We start from the raw sequence: 18,822 nt of genomic DNA on the forward strand, positions 1-18,822 counted from the left end.
AAATAAGGACCAGATGGTGGAAGCTGAAGGAGGAAGACTGTTGCGTGGAATTTAGGGAGGAGGCGAGACAGGTGTTGGATGGTGGTAAAGAGGTGTTGGATGATTGGGCAACGACAGCAGAAGTTGTGAGGGAGATAGCTAGGAAGGTACTTGGTGTGACATCTGGACAGAGGAAGGAAGATAAGGAGACTTGGTGGTGGAATGAGGAAGTACAGGAAAGTATAAGGAAGAACGGGTTGGCGAAAAAGAAGTGGGATAGTCAGAGAGATGAAGAAAGTGGGCAGGAGTACAAGGAGTGGCGGCGAAAGGCAAAGAGAGAGGTGGCAAAGGCTAAGAAAAAGGCATATGACGAGCTGTATGAGAAGTTGGATACAAAAGAAGGGGAAAAGGATTTACAGTAATCCCCCGCTATATCGCGGTTCACCTATCGCGCCCCCGCTTCATCGTGGTTTTTCCCTTGGAACCTAACTAATTTTTTCTGCGGATTCCCCCGGTATATCACGGTAATAATATATAAAATATAAATTATTTATGCAATGAATTATAATGTGTGGCTCTCGACCAGTCACACAACGCATGAGACAAAGTTTCGCTTGTGAACTTCGAATATTTTCTACGTTTTTTCTCCAAGCCCCACGATGCCGCCCAAACGCCTTGCACCTTCTAAGGCTTCTGGCAAGGAACCGAAGCGCCAGAGGAAGGTTTATATTCACTCAATATAAATCAAACCCAATCGTGTTTATACACCGCCCATCGTTTAATAATCACTCGATATAAATCAAACCCAATCGTATTTACACACCGCGTTTATAAAAAAAAAGGCATTTTTTGGCATTTTGGGGGGAGGCGTCCATTCATCGCGGATTTTCACTTCTCGCGGGGGGGGGGGGTTGGAACGTAACCACCGCGATAAACGGAGATGACTGTATACCGATTGGCAAGACAGAGGGACCGAGCTGGAAAGGATGTGCTGCAGGTTAGCGTGATAAAGGAAGCAAATGGGAATGTGCTGACGAGCGAGGAGAGTGTGTTGAGAAGATGGATGGAGTACTTTGAGGAGCTGATGAATGAAGAAAATGAGAGAGAAGGTTGGAAGAGGTGGAGATAGTGAATCTGGAAGTGGGGTGGATCAGTAAGGATGAACTGAGGACTGCTATGAAGAAGATGAAAAGTGGAAAGGCAGTTGGCCCAGATGTTATACCAGTGGAGGCATGGAAGTGTTTAGGAGAGATGGCAGTGGGGTTGTTAACCAGATTGTTTCATAAAATCTTGGAAAGTGAGAGGATGCCGGAGGAGTGGAGATCAAGTGTACTGGCTCCGATTTTCAAGAACAAGGGTGATGTGCAGAGCTGTGGAAATTACAGAGGATAAAGTTATTAAGCCACACCATGAAGTTGTGGAAGCTAGGTTGAGAGGAGAGGTGACGATCTGTGAGCAGCAATATGGGTTTATGCCAGGAAAGAGCACCACTGATGCGATGTTTGCTTTGAGAATGTTGATGGAGAAGTATAGGGAAGGCCAGAAGGAGTTACATTGTGTGTTTGTAGATTTAGAGAAAACTTATGATAGGGTGCCAAGAGAGGAGTTGTGGCATTGTATGAGGAAGTCGGGAGTGGTGGAGAAGTATGTGAGGATCGTGCAGGATATGTATGAGGACAGTGTGACAGCCGTGAGGTGTGCGGTAGGAATGACGGACCGGTTTAAGGTTAAAGTGGGATTGCACCAAGGATCGACTCTGAGCCCTTTCCTGTTTGCAATGGTGATGGACAGGTTGACGGATGAGATCAGACTGGAGTCTCCATGAACAATGATGTTCGCGGATGACATCATGATCTGTAGGGAGAGTAGGGAGCAGGCTGAATCGAGCCTCGAGATGTGGAGGTATGCACTGGAGAAAAGGAGAATGATAGTCAGTAGGAGTAAGACTGAGTACATGTGCGTAAATGAGAGGGAGGGTGGTGGTATGGTGCAGTTGCAAGGAGTTGAGGTGGGGAAGGTGGATGGGTTTAAAAACTTGGGATCAACTGTCCAAAGTAACGGAGAGTGTGGTGGAGAAGTGAAAAAGAGAGTGCAGGCAGGATGGAGTGGGTGGAGAAGAGTTGCAGGAGTGATTTGTGACAGAAGGGTAACTGCAAGAGTGAAGGGGAAAGTATATAAGACGGTAGTGAGACCAGCTATGTTGTATGGTTTGGAGGCGGTGGCACTAACAAAAAGACAGGAAGCGGAGCTGGAGGTGGCAGAGTTAAAGATGCTGCGATTCTCGTTGGGAGTGATGAGGATGGACAGGATAAGAAATGAGTATCTTGGAGGGACAGCGCAGGTAGGACAGTTTGGAGACAAAGTGAGAGAGGCGAGATTGAGATGGTTTGGACATGTGCACAGGAGGGAAGCGGAGTATATCGGGAGAAGGATGCTGAGGATGGAGCCGCCAGGCAGGAGGAGAAGAGCTAGGCCAAAGAAGAGTTCATGGATGCGGTAAGGGCAGACATGCGGGCGGTTGGAGTGTCAATGGAAGATGTGGAGGATAGAGCGAAATGGAGACGGTTGATCCGCTGTGGCGACCCCTAACGGGAGCAGCCGAAAGAAGAAATATATATATATATATATATATATATATATATATACACTGAAAATTGTTGGACTGCACCTCATGGTTTTTCCCTCATTGCTTGAAAGGATAGCATCTTTCCAACGATGAATGTAATTATAACTTTTTTCCATTCTACCTTGTATGTTTCATGTTTCAATACATTGTAAATTTGATGTTGGATTCTTTTTTTCTTCTTAAAACCAATCTATGCAGTGGTTAGACCAGTCTACGCAGACACGCTGGACACATCTATGTAGACTTTAAATCAGATCAGCCATTGATGTCGCTGTTGCTCCGGTACCTTTTTATGCAACATCTAGGCAGAACATGGGGGTAGTTCTTTGAATTTTTATTTTTTTTTGTATACAGAGTCAAGGTTCTTGGAGGAGAGAGAACACTGATAGGATCAGGATGCAACAGAACAAAATGAACACCAGAAGGGGGGAAATAGCAACAGCAGGCTTTAAGGATTCTCTGTATGGGATACGACCTGTCTGCAATGGGAAAGTGATCGGCCCATGGACTCAGCTTCATCGTGCGATATTCCCCTGATCTTGAAGTCCTTGGTTTCCAAGGCAACAAGCTGAGATCAGTTTCCTCTATCAGACGCAAACCTTTTGTTAAAATACTTGACAAGGAAATGTAGATCTTCATCAGGAGGCAAAATATGAAGCAAATTAATTCTAGGTTAATGCACCTAGAATTAATTAAAACAATCTACCAATTTTGTTGTTTGTCAACACAGCCTCAAAGAAAGTACCATACTGTCCATGGACTTTCTTTGCCTCTGTGTAAATAGCTTTCTTCCTCACTATTTAACCCAAACCTCACAGGAAAATCCTACAATCGATGGGACAGCCTGAGGTACTCATGACTCTCGACGTGAAGGTTATAAGTGGAGCAGGTTTGGCCCACGAGGGCTGTTTGCTGCTTACTGAAGAAATGTTGTTTGTGACGAGCGTGTGCGAGGATGCTCAACAACAGGCCTTCCTGGTTGCGGCAGCCGAGTGTCAGCAGCGGGAGGGGCAGCCAGGTCTGCTTGAAGTCTTGCTGCGAATGCCGGCCGAACCAGAAGAACCAAAGGTATAGACTTTTCACACAAGCTCGATGAGACACGTGTTATGATGATTAACTGTTTCATGTAATACTGTATGCCGGCACACAAGAGACGCTAACCAGTCACTCGTGTTTTTGCCGCACTGTTGCAATTTCCCATTTGATTCCATAGGAAACTAGAACGGCACTTGGTAGAGCACATACCTCCAACAGGTGAACAATTATTTTTTGTATCCGACTAATAGGCCAGATCTGCATCCATACCTGAACCAAAATCAAATTGACTTGTTCTTGTCACCTCACCAACTCATCCACCTCGTTTTGTCAGAACTCGTTCACAACTTTTTGAAATATCATGCTGAATATCGATTTGGCCCCTCAATGGTGAAGAATCACTTTAAAACAAAAAAAATTCTCGTATCCAGCTCCGAATTCGGTCGGATCTTACCAAAATTGAATCAATTCTTCTTTGCCACACATCGAACCTACCCACCTAGTTTCGTCTGAATCTGTCCATAACTTTTGGAGATATTGTGCTATATATCGTTTTTGGCCAATCTCTCAATAGTGAAGAATCACATAAAAAATTGTTGGACCCAGATCCAAATCGTCACCAAAATCTAATCAATTCATCCTTGTCACACACACATGTCCACCCAATTTCATCCAAATCCGTCCACAATTTTTAGCTCACATGGAACATATTTCCAGGGAGCTAATGGGATGGCGTGTTGGCCATCCACCAGTCTGTCCATAAACACTTACAACTTCTTTGCAACTCCACACACAATTCCGATGAAACTTGACCACAACCTTCATCATCCGTGATGTACCAAAGTTTGTTCACGACATTAAAAAAAGTTAGAGCCACAAGATTGTCCATTGGTACATTTTGCTGATTCCGTCCCACGTTTACTTCCTCAGTATCACTATTATACCAGGTGAGCGCCGAGAGGTATTGCTGCCCCTATTTTATGAGATATCCTGCTGACAGACAGACGGGTGAAAACATAACCTCCGTCCACCTTAGGTGATGGAGGTAACGAGAGCAATTTGTCGGAGACTATACCTGACATCAAAGCCTATGTTGGCAGGGTTACGAGTTCCCGGTTGTACAATGTAACTTTAGAAAAGTTACATTGTACGATTTTATGGTTGACAGTGACCAGATGAAATGTTTCATTGGGAGTTTGTGTTCCTCACCGCCAACAGGATGATAACATACGGGAGAAGCTGAGTGAACAGCAGTACGAGCGGCTCGTGGAGTATGTACGGAAAAGTACTCAATACATCTCTACTACCAGTTGCGCCACCTCAAACACGTTGCGGGTGGCTGTGGCTCATCCTCCTGTTTCCCCCGTCAAAATGTACGAGTTTTTCGCCGACCCCCTTTATCTACACGTATTCCTGAGCCGTTTCCACCAAGCAAAGTCGAGGTCTCTTCACAAAGGCTTCTCATAACATTTGGACAAGTGCACTGTTTCTATGAAATACCAGGGACCTTCAAACAGGACATTTTGCAACAGGGAATGGACTTCTTGGGGCAAAGTTTTTCTTCCTTTTTCATCCACACCCTCCCCCTTCCCCAAAGGTTTCTCTTCCACTGAGACTGTTTCTCATCTCCAAAAGTAATTGTACAAATGTTGAAATCTCTATAGTTTAACTATCTTCAGGGAAAAAAATTATAAATGAGGATAAAATAATGTTTGTGTGACTTGAGAGAAAATAAATTTCTAAAAATGTGGTTCGGTGAAATAACTTTGACTTATTTCTGCGGTTTGCACTTTTCACCCTTTTGGAAAGGTGTGATCATCTTTACACAAGTGCTTTTGAATTCAAAGTTCAGCATTGTAATGGGTGTATGAAGACCATAGTCAGTATGTTGGATGATCTGATGGTGAACCTTTGTTGTGTGATGCAGCTCATGGAAATAAAAAAGGGTCAAGGGGGCGGTAGTAGGCCCCCTTGCAGGGTGAAGAGGGAAGCTATTTTCCGACTTGCCCAAATCATCGCATGCAACTGAGGTTGTGGATGGACTGATGCAGACTCAAAGCTGAGATCCACAACCTCAGCTGTGTCCAGACACTCACTCAACCTGATCATCCTTTGTACTTGTAGCATTTGGCTTCATCTAAAGATATTTTACTTCCTTGTTAAAGGATTTAATTCATCATTAAACACACACAGTTTACTCAACAGAGACACAGGCAGGGGGCTCAAGGGAGATGAAGCCCCTCTGGTGCTGTTGGATTTCATGAGTTTTTGGAGGCAAAACAACAGCTTTTCTTCAAGATATTACTTACCTGAAAAGAAGTAATATTATGGAAATATGGATCACAAGTTAAGAATCCTTCATGTAAATCAGGGGGTCTCGGACATGCATCAATTTATTCATCAACCGAGCAAAGCAAGAACCTTTAAATGTTTTTGGGAGGATTGGCTGCGTTGGTATTTTGCTGTGATGTTTTGCTTTGAGTGAAGCACTTGATGATGCAATTGGGGTACCAAGCCTTTCAGGTTCAGTGACCTTTTGTTTTTCTTCTGTTTATTATTTTTCTTATTCCGCTGGCAATTTTCTGCTTTATTCCATTTTCTCAGCAGCCCAGTCCGATTGACACGAAATTTTCTCCGTAGCTTCTTTTTTTCAGAGAATTTTTAGGTTACAATTATGACGTCATTGGTCACGTGGTACAGGTGCCGTCTTTGAAAAACTTTGGACGTCTTCTTCTCTGAAACCGCTCGCGAGAAAAAAATGAAACGTGCTCGTTGTGAAGATCTCCACAAGGGGAATAAGTAGTGTTAACCATGACGTCATCGCTGCCTTCATTATGATGTCATAATTTGATGAGTACTACGCTGTAACTGAAAAAAATGAAAGTTGGGCGTCATGTACACAACAACTTTCATAAGTCACGGGTTCGGCAGCCATATTGTTTTTTTTGTTTGTTTTTTTTTTTTTAACTTAAAATATTCTCCGAAAGGCTGAACAGATTGAGGCAAAACCTTTCACACGTGTTCCCCAAGCCATGGGTGTATCAGTTTAAGGAATAATTGATGGGTCACATGGTTTGGTGGCTTTATTCGATTTACCCGAAAACCTGTAAAAACCTACTCCAAAACGGGTGGTGAAACTTCACACACACCTTCGCCAAGACTGGGAGATACGAGTTTGTTCACAAATAATTAATGTCACATGGATTGGCAGCCATATCGGATTGAAGGAAAATATTAAATAATGTTTTCTCTGGAACCTCTTACCCTATCGAAGCAAAACTTCACAAGTATTAATTATCTACCACCATTGCTGCATATCAGGTGATAATGATTACATCACAAGTCACGTGGTTTGGTGGCCATCTTGGATGGAAAAACGCACCTCATCCAATTAACACGAAACTTCACAAGCATGATGCGCTACCCAACTAGAGGCAGAATGTAACTTTATGATATTGGTCATGTGGTTCGGCAACCATATTGGATTGAAAACTTAAAAAAAAATCTCCAAAACAGCTGGACAGATCGAGGTGAAACGTTATAATCCAAGAGCTAGCTGAGATATAATTGACATGGGAGCTACAAAAGCTTTGACTGTTTGGTGGGGTACAGGTAGCCTACCTGACCACAGAAACCCTTGTCTTAAGTGCAGTCAGTGGTGGGTGGGGTAGGGGGATCTTTCTAATTACCCCCAAATTCAACTTTTTTTGACTTGGTGCCTACAAGGCTGACACCAATGCTACATCGTGAGGAATGCCATACTAATTATGAATCTGTAACTTAAGTGACCTTTCCACCACAAAATTTTGGCTTAAGACAGACAATAATTATTAGTGCTAATAAGGGATTTATTTGACTTAAAAGCTACAACATTGAAACCATATGAAAAATGTTGAGTAAGGTCTAAATATCAAGAATCACCAACTTAAGACACCATTATGTGGTGGAAAGGTCACATAAGACAAGGTCAAAGGTCAATTTGCACCGAATGACCTTTGATTCTACTTTAATTGACATAGAACCTACAGAACTGAAAACTGGTGGAAAATGTAGAGTTTGATATCTTCATCAATAATCACCAACGTAAGACCACCTTATGTGGTGGAAAGGTCACTTAAGACAAGGTCAAAGTCAATTTGCATCAAATTACGAGGTAGATATTTAGTGGTGCAAGTATGACTTTCCATTCATTGCTAATGTACAACACTGGGCATGGATACCAGGAAGTTATCACATGTGGGTGACCCAAATACCTACTTTTTGCCCACGTATGCCCCATATGAGAATGCGGGAGGCCTCTGATAGTATAGCATTGGAGTCTATGATCAATCTCATGAATGAAAGCACAGGGAGCTACACGTTTTGGTGAAACCCATTGTTTTATATGTTTGTAATTGACGAAATCCATCACACAGGAGGAAATGCAGCAGCATTTATAATGTGTCCCTCATGAGAATGCAGGTTGGAGGTCTCACAGAATGAGAAAGCAGGATTGTCCGTTCTATCTTGGAGAATGGTGGCTTCACCATCAAGAGGACTGGGAAACCATTCAGTAGATGTCCAGTTGACCTAACGCTCGAGCAGACTGTGAATGCCGATGCTGCCTCCAGATGGACTGGTTTGTCATCTGTAACAAACAACTACAGCGCTCGCCTCCGATGGATGTTAACAAAGTCTGCAAGAGCTTCGATAATTTCAATGGCACAAGCAATGGTTGATTGTCTCAGACTGAAGACACAACGTCTGAACTTCGTCCAGCACGCATCAAAAGGGACTCCAGTGATCTTCAGAAAGTAATCAGTCAGATAGAAGGTTCCTGCAATCCTTTACAAATGGAGGAGATGCCTAAAAGCTATTCAACATCAGCACCAGGAAAGCCACTGCCAAATCTGTCCAGACATGTTTGCTTGCTGTGTGGGAGAGAGGACAGGAAAGGCACAAGGAATTTGTTACTTCCTGCACTGATGACCTGACTCGGTTTGAATGCCCCATTAAAAAGGAGAAGCTCGCAACCTTCAAGGATAATGGCAAGGCAAACAAGCATGCCCAAGACAAACGTATTACATCACTGGTTTGTACTCGGGATCTTATGGGGCGACTAGTCATCATAGCTTGCCAGAGAAAACTAGATTTGGAACATGTCATCTCTTATCCGCTGACACCAGTTCCCCTATCCATGTGTAGCACTGATGGCACTATGGTGAAGACTGAGAAGAGTAACCTTCTGGACATTCTTGAGAAGAAAGTTCCATCTGCTATGCCTCGCTCCATTGGTGCCTGTGTCATAGATAGCATTTTCCTGTTACACCTTCTTCCACCACACATTCCAGGAACATATGGTGCCTGAGCTGCAGGGGTTTTTAAGACAGGTTGTTGCCCTGTCCCATTTAAGAGTTCACCTTGTGTTCGATGCATACCCTGTACCATCCATAAAAGACAGTGAAAGGGCACTGAGGGGACTGGATCACTCAGAAGAGAGAGAATACACCATAACTGGGCCAGAACAACACCGACCTAGAAACATCAATGACAGTCTGTAATCGTGATCTTTCAAAGAACAGCTGCCAAAATTCCTCGCAACAATGGGAGGCACAGCAGTATGCACAGGTCATTCAAGGACGTCAAGTGTACCTCTCCTATCTTGGGGAATGCTTCCGTTTTTATGTGCTGGATGGAAGGGTCATTAAAGAAGAAATGGAGGTTTTGAAGACAAACCATGAGGAAGCCGATATGTTGATATGTACTCATGTAAGTCACATTGACAATGACAAAGCGACAAACATTGCAGTAAGGGCTTCAGACACTGATGTGGCCATCATTCTGTTGAATCACTGTGAACGATTCAGGGCTGTGAACGATGAACGATTTTGGGTAAGGATGAAAATGTGAACAATGAACGATTTGAAAACCAACGGTCAGTGTTGGTCTCTGCCTTACTTGACATCTACAAAGCAGAGTATACAAGCATCGGAGGAGATCAGGAAGAAGTTGAATCCTACGTGGCCCAGAATTTGCAAAGGAAGATCAAAGATTATTATGGAGATCGCATGAGAGTGAAGCTTGCAGACCAACGGAAAGGCAATTTTGTTTTCAGTTCATTAGTCCGGGAAGATGATGCAATGGCTCGACTCCATAATGAATCAAAAGAACATGAACAGAATGACAAGTTGTGATGGGCAGCTCTGCATCTTCGATGCCAGGTCATGACACTTCCAAAAACTAGGACACCAAACCCAGCTACAGTACAGAATCTAAAGGAACATTCCCCAGACATTCCCAAACAGTTAGACCTGTTCTTCAGGAGTCTTCTTGGGAGCCAAACACCAAGCTTCCATGGAGCGCATATGGATAGCCTTGACCGCAAAGTGACTTCAATGGCATCAGATGCAATTTTCAATGTTACACGCGGGACTGTCAAACCATGGAAGCACACAGCCATGGGCCTTGGTTTTGCTTCACTGACAGGATCCAAGCTGTCATTGCAAATTTTGAACAGGGCTGGGCACAGCATCAGTTACAGTGAAACCAAAGGTTTGGAGACTGAATTTGCGTATTCTGTGGAATCAAGTGACCGTAGTGCACCAGATGGCATTCAGTTGGATCCACATCGAGCCACTGCCTCTGTCTGGGACAATAATGATGCCAATGTAGAGACGTTAGATGGCAAAGCAACGCTGCATACAACTGTTGGCCACACCTACCAGAATGTCCTGCCAGATGCAATGGGTCCAAATGCTAATATGACCGACTTCCGGGAGGGAAGAAACAGACGGATATTTGTGGGGCTGAGCGTGAAATCCTGCCATTTAGAAAAACTCTGAAGACAGCCAAATTTGTTTGCGCCACAACATCAACAGCCGAGAATATAAAAATTCAGCTGAAAGCCCTAGACCTATATTGGTTTTGGAGGTTACATAATGGGGACACTCCACTACACTCTGGATTCATCAGTAAATATATGAATGACAAATATATGAATGACACAATACAAGAAATTGAAAGGCCATTGTTTAACAAGTTGTTGATAATGCTTGGCAATTTCCATGTTGAATTAGCTTTCTATGCAGCGGTTGGAAACCTGATAAATGAAAGCGGCATCGAGTATATTCTGACTGAAGCCGAAGTACTTGCTGAGGGGTCGATGGTTGGGTTCATAAAAGGCAAATTTTACAACAGATGTACCCGAATTAATGAACTCTTAGCAAATGTTTTGGAGAAGAAGATGTACGAGTGCTTTGTTCTGGACTTGTCATTAGAGGAACGTGAGGAATTTCATGCAGTGATGAACAGAGTCCCTTCTGATCCAAACCTGATGGAAGCTGCACACATTGAAGACCCAATCATCTTGCAACATCTTCAGAAGTATGAAGTATTCTTCCACAAGATTCTTGATGGTGACCATGGACCAACAGCACAGTTCTGGGGAATTTACATCTTCCTCATCAACCATCGACACAGAGAGTTGCAGAGGTGCGTCAAGACTAATGACGTCAGTAGATACATTAATGTCTTTCCATCAGTACTGGATGTTTTCTTTGGTTTTCATCGCCCAAACTATGCCAGATGGGGAACACTTTTCCTTCAGAAATTACAAGGTTCTGACCCTAGATTGTTTGCGGTGCTTGAAAACGGTGCATTTTCCATCAGGCGAACCAAAAAGAATAACAGTAGATCTGCTGTTGATCTCTCCCTTGAACAGTCTGTCAATCGTGACTCTGGATCGAGCATGAAAGGTATTGTTGCTTTCCGTAATTCAGAAGGCGCTGTGCGGCGTTGGTCACTGACCATGACACAGAGGGCTATGGCTGTCACAGAATTAAGAACATTTGCAGGAATTGAACTTGGGGAACATACAGCTTCTCAATGCCGACCCTCCAGGACAAAGAAAGACAATGACCATATGGCTTCTCTAAGTGAAAATATCGATGCATCCTGCAATCCTTTCATTGTTGAAGCTCCAGCTTCCTTGGTGAATGTCGCAACTGGACATGCAGAATCTAAAGCTACTGAGGAATATCTACTGACAACGCTGAAGCGAGGCCAGGAGGCCAGGGAAAAGTTCCGAGAAGAATGGGAGGGTAACAGCGACCGGTTTCTCCAGCCAGTGAAGCGCACAAAGGTGCAGAACTTTGCAACTGAAAATGTGAAGAAGAAAACCAAACTACCGGCCATGCAGAAAGCCATTACGAATGCAGAAAGTCTGCGGGATATGTTTGTACGCATGATAGTGATTATTGCAGAAAAGATGGGTTTTGACCTTCATAATGTCCTCACCTTCCCAATCATCACATATCCCCCTGTCACTAGCACACTGCGATGGATCACATGTTAAAACGGAGAAAGCGGCCTTGTTGAGGAAGCTTGAGGCGATGCAGACAGAGCCAATCATCGAATCAGCCCGACCACATGATGACCATGCCCAGGTCTATGATGGTGGATTACTTCTGCATTCAGTTGTCTCCCAAACCAACATGGGCGCGTCTTATGCATCGATTGCCCGTACAATTCCATCTGTCGTTTGCAAAGGGAGGGCGACCGAAGTCCATGTCTGCCTCGACAAGTATATTGAAAACTCCATCAAGGACAGCGAGAGAAAACTGAGAGGAGCTGTCGACCTGCAGTATACCATCACAGGACCTGACCAGAAAATCCGTCAGAGTGGGCAAAAGCTGCTTGACAATGGAGTGTTGAAAAATGAACTTGGGAAATTTCTCCTCCAAGAATGGAAGAAAGACCATTACTGGAGTATCTACAAGGGAAAAACAGTAGTTGTTTCCTATGGTGGTGAGTGTTTCCAGTATATCCCTGATGAACTACAACCAGCGATATTTGTCTCAAATCCAGCACATCTCCAAGGTGACCATGAAGAGGCAGATACCCTCATCGCCTTCCATGTTGCTAACATAACGGCCAGCCACATCATCGTGAGGACATCGGACACAGATGTATTGGGGATCCTGCTAGGTGCGATTGGACGGCAGCGACCAGAGGTTAGGGCCATGGTTACTATCATCATGGATTGCGTATGGGAAACCACCAGCGATACATCAACATATCGAATATCGCAGCCATCCTTGAAGCAACCAAGCCAGGACTCCCAAGGGCTCTCCCTGGATACCATGCCTTTACGGGATGTGACTTCACGTCAGCTTTCTACATATTCCAAGAGATAGATGGCTTTAATCAGAATTTTGGGTAAGAATGGTTTGACAGGCCTACTTCATGTAAAAAAGGGTGCTGAATCTAAAAAAAAAAACAGTCTTATTGACCCTACTCAAGACAAAATGACCATTTTAACCCTTTTGCCAACATATGACCATATTCGGTCAAATTATTTTGGGTAGGTGGGTTTAATCAGAATTTTGGATAAGAATGATTTGACAAGCCTATTTTAGGTAAAAGTGTGCTGATTCCAAAAAAAGCAGTCTTGATGACCTCGCTCAAGAGACAATGACCATTTTAACCCTTTCCGGTCAAATGACGATATTTGGTCAATTTCTATTGGTCCGCATTTTTTTTTTTTTTTTTTGTATACCTTGGTCGAGGCTCGTATGAGAGCTAACACACAACTCACAGCAAGGAGGCATGAGACAAGAGGGGCGGGAGTGGAAGGGACAAAACAGTGGGGAACAGACACATTAGGTGAACCGTGGAAGGGAGAGGGATGGGGATGGGACGGGGAACATGGCGAAGAGAATATGGACATTTCAGGGACTTTCAGGAAGGAAAGTAGGAGAAATGAAGGAAGTGGGCTTGGGTGGATTATCGGGGGTAGAAAAGATCGAGGATTTGGATGGGGGAAGATAAGAGGTGGTGGTGAACAGCTGTTTTGAAAGCCTGGAGGGTAGAATGGGAAAGAATAGAGTGAGGAAGTTTATTCCAAAGGCGGGAAAAAAGAGGAATGAAAGAGTGAAGATGAGCAGTGATTCGTGATTTTGGTAGTTTTACCAGAAGGGGGTTGTTGGCGGACCTTGAGCGCCCTGTGGAAATGTGGTGGGGACAAATCGCAGAGAGAGCAGGGGGGCAAGGCTGGAGAGGAGTCGTTAGAAGACAGAAAGACCACCGACCAACCTGCGGTGATGGAGTGAGAGGCCCAAAGACTCAGCTTCATTGCGGGAGATGCCGATGATCTTAAATGCCCTGGTTTCGACAGCGTGAAGCCGAGAAAGGTGGGAGGCAGGAGCACCAGCCCAGAGGGGAGAGCAGTACTCCATCAAGCTACGGACAAAAGCTTTGTAAGTGGTCAGGAGCTCAAGAGGGCCGAGGAAGGACTTAGCACGACGGAGGATTCCCAGTCGGCGACTGGCTTTTGAGGCAAGGTTGGAAATGTGACTTTCCCAGGAAAGGTCATGGCAGATCATGAGACCCAGAAGCTTGAAAGAAAAGACTTCTTCCAGAGGATTGTTGAGAAAGTGGATGGGGGGGGTTTTGTAAACGGTCCTTTCGAAGAGACATAGTGAGAGTGTGAGATTTGTCTGGATTGAAAGACATGTTCCACGTGTTGGACCAGTTTGTGATTTTATCCAGATCTGCAGTGAGCGAAGAAGCTGCTGCTTGCCGGTCTGAGGGATGACAGATGGTACGGCAGAGGGTGGAGTCGTCGGCAAAGAGAAATAGAGGATTTTCCAGAGAGTCCGAGAGATCATTGATGAAAACCAGAAAAAGAACAGGGCCCAGAACGCTACCTTGAGGAACTCCAGCCTGCACAGGAAGAGGGGATGAAAGAACTCCATTTAGGGCCACACGTTGACTGCGACAGGAGAGGAAGTCTGCGAGCCATGAGTGGAGATGGCCTTGAATACCATGGGAAGAGAGTTTGGTGAGTAGGGCAGGGTGCCAGACCGTGTCAAAAGCACGTGATGTGTCCAGGGATACGGCTCGGATTTCCTGTCTGGCATTGAGGACCTCCATCCATTGATGGGAGAGCAGAAGCAGCATATCCAGGGTAGAGTGACCTGGTCTGAAACCAAATTGATGATTGGAAATCAAGCCATTGGAGAAGAGGAAGGATTTCATATCTGAAGCGATGATGGATTCCATCACCTTGCTGATGATTGGGAGAAGGCTGATTGGTCTGTAGTTATAGGAATCTGTTTTTGCACCTTTTTTATGCAGGGCAGTGATGTTAGCAGATGTCCAAGCAGATGGCAGATGACCTTGGGAAAATGAGAGGGTGAATAGAACAGAGAGAGGGTGAGCAAGAGCAGAAGAGCAGGCTTTGAGGACATGTGGGCTGATGCCGTCTGGACCGGTTGCAGAATCTGACTCGAGGTTTGAAAGCAAGCTCTCCACCTTGTCAGGAGAAAAGGATACAGAGTCCAGGGACAGTTGGGTGCGACTGGGTAAAGTGGGTAGAGATAGTGATGGGTTTAGGACACAAGATTTAGCTGCAAACACTGAGTTTAGACATTCAGCTTTATCACGTGTGGAATCAGCAGTGCGGCCATTTGAGGTAAGGGAGGGGATGGAGGGGGAACATACACCAGAAGCAGATTTGATTAAACGCCACCAGGATTTTGAGGAGGGAGAGAGGTTTGAGAGTTCAGACTTGAGATGAGAAAGATGTTGTTTTCTGGCTCTCCTGAGGGTAGATACACACTTGTTCCGAGCTTTGTGGAAAGAACTGAGATTGCCCTCAGTTGGGTTTGCTTTCCATGAGGCAAAGGCAAGTTGTTTCAGGACAACTGCCTCGCCACAAGCTTCAGTAAACCAAGGGCGGGAGGAAGGGTAAGACAACTGAACACGAGAGGGGATAAATCTGTGCATGAGGGAGAGCAAGTTTCTTTGAAAGAATTCCCAGGATGAGTTGATGTTTGAGAAAGTAGTGATAGGAGACCAGTCTGTAAGTTTGATGGCTGCTCGGAGACCCTGCCAGTCGGCTTGAGTGAAATGCCAGACTCGACGGCGGTGAGGTGGTTCTCTGATAACAGCCAGAGAGATGTCCACTTTGACAAGGACGTGGTCAGAAGAACCAATTGGAGCGAAGGAAGAGCAGCAGATATTGTCAGGGAAATTTGTCAGAATCAGATCCAGAAGAGATGGAGTACCATTGGTTGAGATCCGGGTCGGGAAGTTGACCGATTGAGTCAGTCCCAATGAGTCACAGAAAGCTTTTGCTGATGTCCCATGGCAGGTGAGAGAGGTACCCACACCTAGCCAACTGGCGTGATGACAATTGAAGTCACCACATAAGAGGAAGAGAGAGTTTGGATGAGAAGATAGAAGATGGTCCATGTTTTCGGATAGTGAGGTGTAGATGGAGTCATCACTGTTCGGTGGACGGTACAGTACACATATAAACATGAGGTGGGAGTGGAGGGGAAGCCGAAGCCAGAGGTATTCCTGGGGGTGTGGGGGAGTGAGAGCAGTGCATGGAGAGTGAGGAATAGAGTCTTTGATGAAGAGAGCAACACCTCCACCAGGACGAGGCTCAGGTCTGTCATACCGTAAGAGGGAGTAGCCAGGGAGAGATACTTGGGAGTCAGACACGTCTTGGGAGAGGAAAGTTTCTGTTAGGCAGATAATGTCTGGTTTGTCAGTGGCAACCTGTATGGAAAGATCTGAAAGGTTTGAGCGAAGGCCCCGGATATTTGAGGTCCACACTTTTAATGAAGAGGAAGGGGAGGAGGCTTTGGGTGCAGGAGGTGGAGGGGGAGGGGGAGGGTAGGACAAGGGATGAGGGGGCAGGTAAGGAGGGTTGCTGAAGGAGTGTGGGGTATTGCAGAACAGCGAGGGGAGGGGGCCGAATGAGGAGGAGAAAAGGCTCTGTGGTGCTGGGGGAGAGGGGGGACAAGAGACAAGGAAGAAGGCAGTTGAGGATTTGAGGAGGTGGAGTGAAGAGATGGAGGTGAGAGGGCAGTGGAGGGAGGCAGGTTGGTGGATGAGAGGGGGGGCAACTTTGAGAAGGAAGAGTGAGGGGGATGAAAGGTGGGAGAAAGGTGAGGGGGGGATTTTTGAGAGAGGTGAGAGGGAGGCTTGGAGGGAGAAGAGTGGGATGGTTGCTTTGAGAGTGAGAGTGAGGGGTGAGGGCAGTGAGTTGGCACTGAATTTGTAAAAAAGAATGGTTGATGGAAAGCGAGCATCCATGGCAAACTGTGGTTTTTAAAAGTTTTAGGTCAGAGATGCGATTTAACACAATTCTTGATGGATGCAATGAAGGCGAATTCAGAGCATGGAGAGAAGAAGCGCTGTAATAGTTGGATTTTTTAGGCAAGGAATGAAGGAGAGGTCGAAATGAGAGCAGTCTGTTAAAATAGCAGAAGAGTAGTGCATTGTGAAACAGTAAAGAGTACCACATGTGTGAGAGAGGAAGATGAAGCATTATAAGATCGTTTTTGTTGTTAAAAATAATGTATGAGAGAGTTCAACAGATTAGGTCATGGAAGTGTTTTAAAAAAAAATAAAAAAAAATAAAAAAAAAAAAATCAAATCGTGGAAGAAGACGAGGAGGAAGTTAAGAGGAAGAAGAAGAAGCAGAATCAGGAGAAGGTGAGCGTGTTGTTGTTGTTGGGTATATATATATATTTTTTTGTTGTTGTTGTTAATATTAATATATGAGAGAGTTCAACAGATTAGATCATGGAAGTGTAAAAAAAAAAAAAAAAAAAAAAATCGAGGAAGAAGACGAGGAGGAAGTTAAGAGGAAGAAGAAGAAGAAGCAGAATCGCGAGAAGGTGAGCGTGTTGTTGTTGTTGTAGGGTATTTTTTTTTTTTTTTGAGATAAGAAAGAGATTATTTGGGAGAATGGGGGATGTTTGGAAAGTGGGGAGGATCAAAATTGAAGGTAATGGGGAGGATAGAAAATGAAGGTAATGGGGAGAAAAAACAAACAACAACAAAAAAAAACCATCGAACACCGAGTGGAACCGGTAGGCCTCAAGTCTAGGCCTAGGCCTCAAGCACAGGTAAGAACGTCGACAAAAATACTCACAAAATAGCACGATTTTTGAAACAAAACCGAACTAGCAACACACAGTAACATGTAGGTGAGAAAATTAAACAGTTAAAACGGGACAAATAACAACCGGAAACTTAGCTTTGAGAACGTCAGCAGGGAGCCCCAAAGGAGACCTCTTGCTGCTCAAAACCGGAACCGGAAGTGATCAAGTGATTTGGATGTTCTGAAGGTGTGCACATCATTTGAATTGCATCACATTATATTATGTTCTGTTCATAATAATCATGACATATAAATATATATGATAAATATATAATGAAGAACTAACCAATTGGCCAATCGCTTTGTTCAGTTTTTGGCGACCAGTGGTCAAAAGTTTGAAATTCCATGTTGGGGCATATCGCATGTTTGCATAGTCTTTTCGAGCAGTGTGCAAAATCAACAATGATGTTAAGACTAATTGTTTTAATTTGTATTTTCATTTTCTGTTTGCAGGTGGCAGCACCTCCTTGAGTGGCTCAGATGATATAACATGTGCTTTAGGCCTACATCTTACTGTGCAGCTGACAAGACAGTTCACGTTTTTGGGACATGCTCCGCGAGGAACTACCCACGAAGTTAATCCTCATCATGGCTGATGGTGGAGAGGTGCCGTTGCAGTGTGTGTTGGGTCATTCCATGTCAAATCATCAAAGAATCTGCCGTCATCTCTCAGATTTTTGTAAAACTTTGGGAACCAATTGGGACCCATGAAAAACGGCAAGAACTCAAATATTTTGCTAACAGCCTCTTAATTAGTGAGATACAGACTAACGAACTTTGGACTAATTAGCACGACGTCATGAATTCAAATGGCCATATCTCTAAAAGTATAACACCTAGAGAGCTGGTTTTGGTGTCATTTTAAAGGTATTTTCATGCCCTATGAATTTGTCTGGGCAACATTTTCCTACCTCCAACCACAAAAAAGTTATCACAAAATATAAACTTCAATCGTGAATCTCCAAAAAATATAGTCTTCAAATTTCCTCAAATTCATCCCAGAGGTACCTTATGATGTCAAGAAGCTTCCACATAAGTTTTGTGATGGGCACTCCAATAGTTTCTGAGATATGAGCAATAATGTACATGTACGTGTGGCATATAGGTTCGAAAATCAGCATTTGTAATGTATTATACAATCATTGTAACCTAGCCATGACAGGGAACACAGGGAACGACCATCAATTGCTTTGAAGTATCATATACTTTCATTTTCAACTGGGCCTGAGGGGAAGAAACAAGT

The 18,822-nt window shown here is 44.3% G+C and overlaps 2 protein-coding genes across 5 annotated transcripts in view; both read left to right on the top strand.

Moving 5' to 3' along the window:
- VPS13B (vacuolar protein sorting 13 homolog B) overlaps window positions 1–5,390 on the top strand; it is a 616,840-nt gene extending 611,450 nt beyond the window's left edge. For all 4 annotated transcript variants that reach the window (XM_085896654.1, XM_085896653.1, XM_085896655.1 and 1 more), the window contains 2 exons: window positions 3,424–3,673; window positions 4,859–5,390. In XM_085896654.1, coding sequence (XP_085752780.1) covers window positions 3,424–3,673; window positions 4,859–5,107 — 499 coding nt within the window. In that variant the 3' untranslated portion in view covers window positions 5,108–5,390. The remainder of the gene's footprint in view (window positions 1–3,423; window positions 3,674–4,858) is intronic.
- A 5,208-nt stretch (window positions 5,391–10,598) lies between these two features.
- On the top strand, window positions 10,599–18,175 carry LOC147020109 (uncharacterized). The gene is given in 3 exon segments (XM_085893777.1): window positions 10,599–11,933; window positions 11,935–12,784; window positions 18,033–18,175. Coding segments are annotated over 3 exon segments (2,328 nt in total).
- The last annotated feature ends 647 nt before the right edge of the window (window positions 18,176–18,822 follow it).

The sequence above is a fragment of the Eptatretus burgeri genome, chromosome 9 (genome assembly GCF_056783735.1).
Source record: "Eptatretus burgeri isolate ZD-2024b chromosome 9, Ebu_testis_v1, whole genome shotgun sequence".
NCBI classification, from domain to species: Eukaryota; Metazoa; Chordata; class Myxini; order Myxiniformes; family Myxinidae; genus Eptatretus; species Eptatretus burgeri.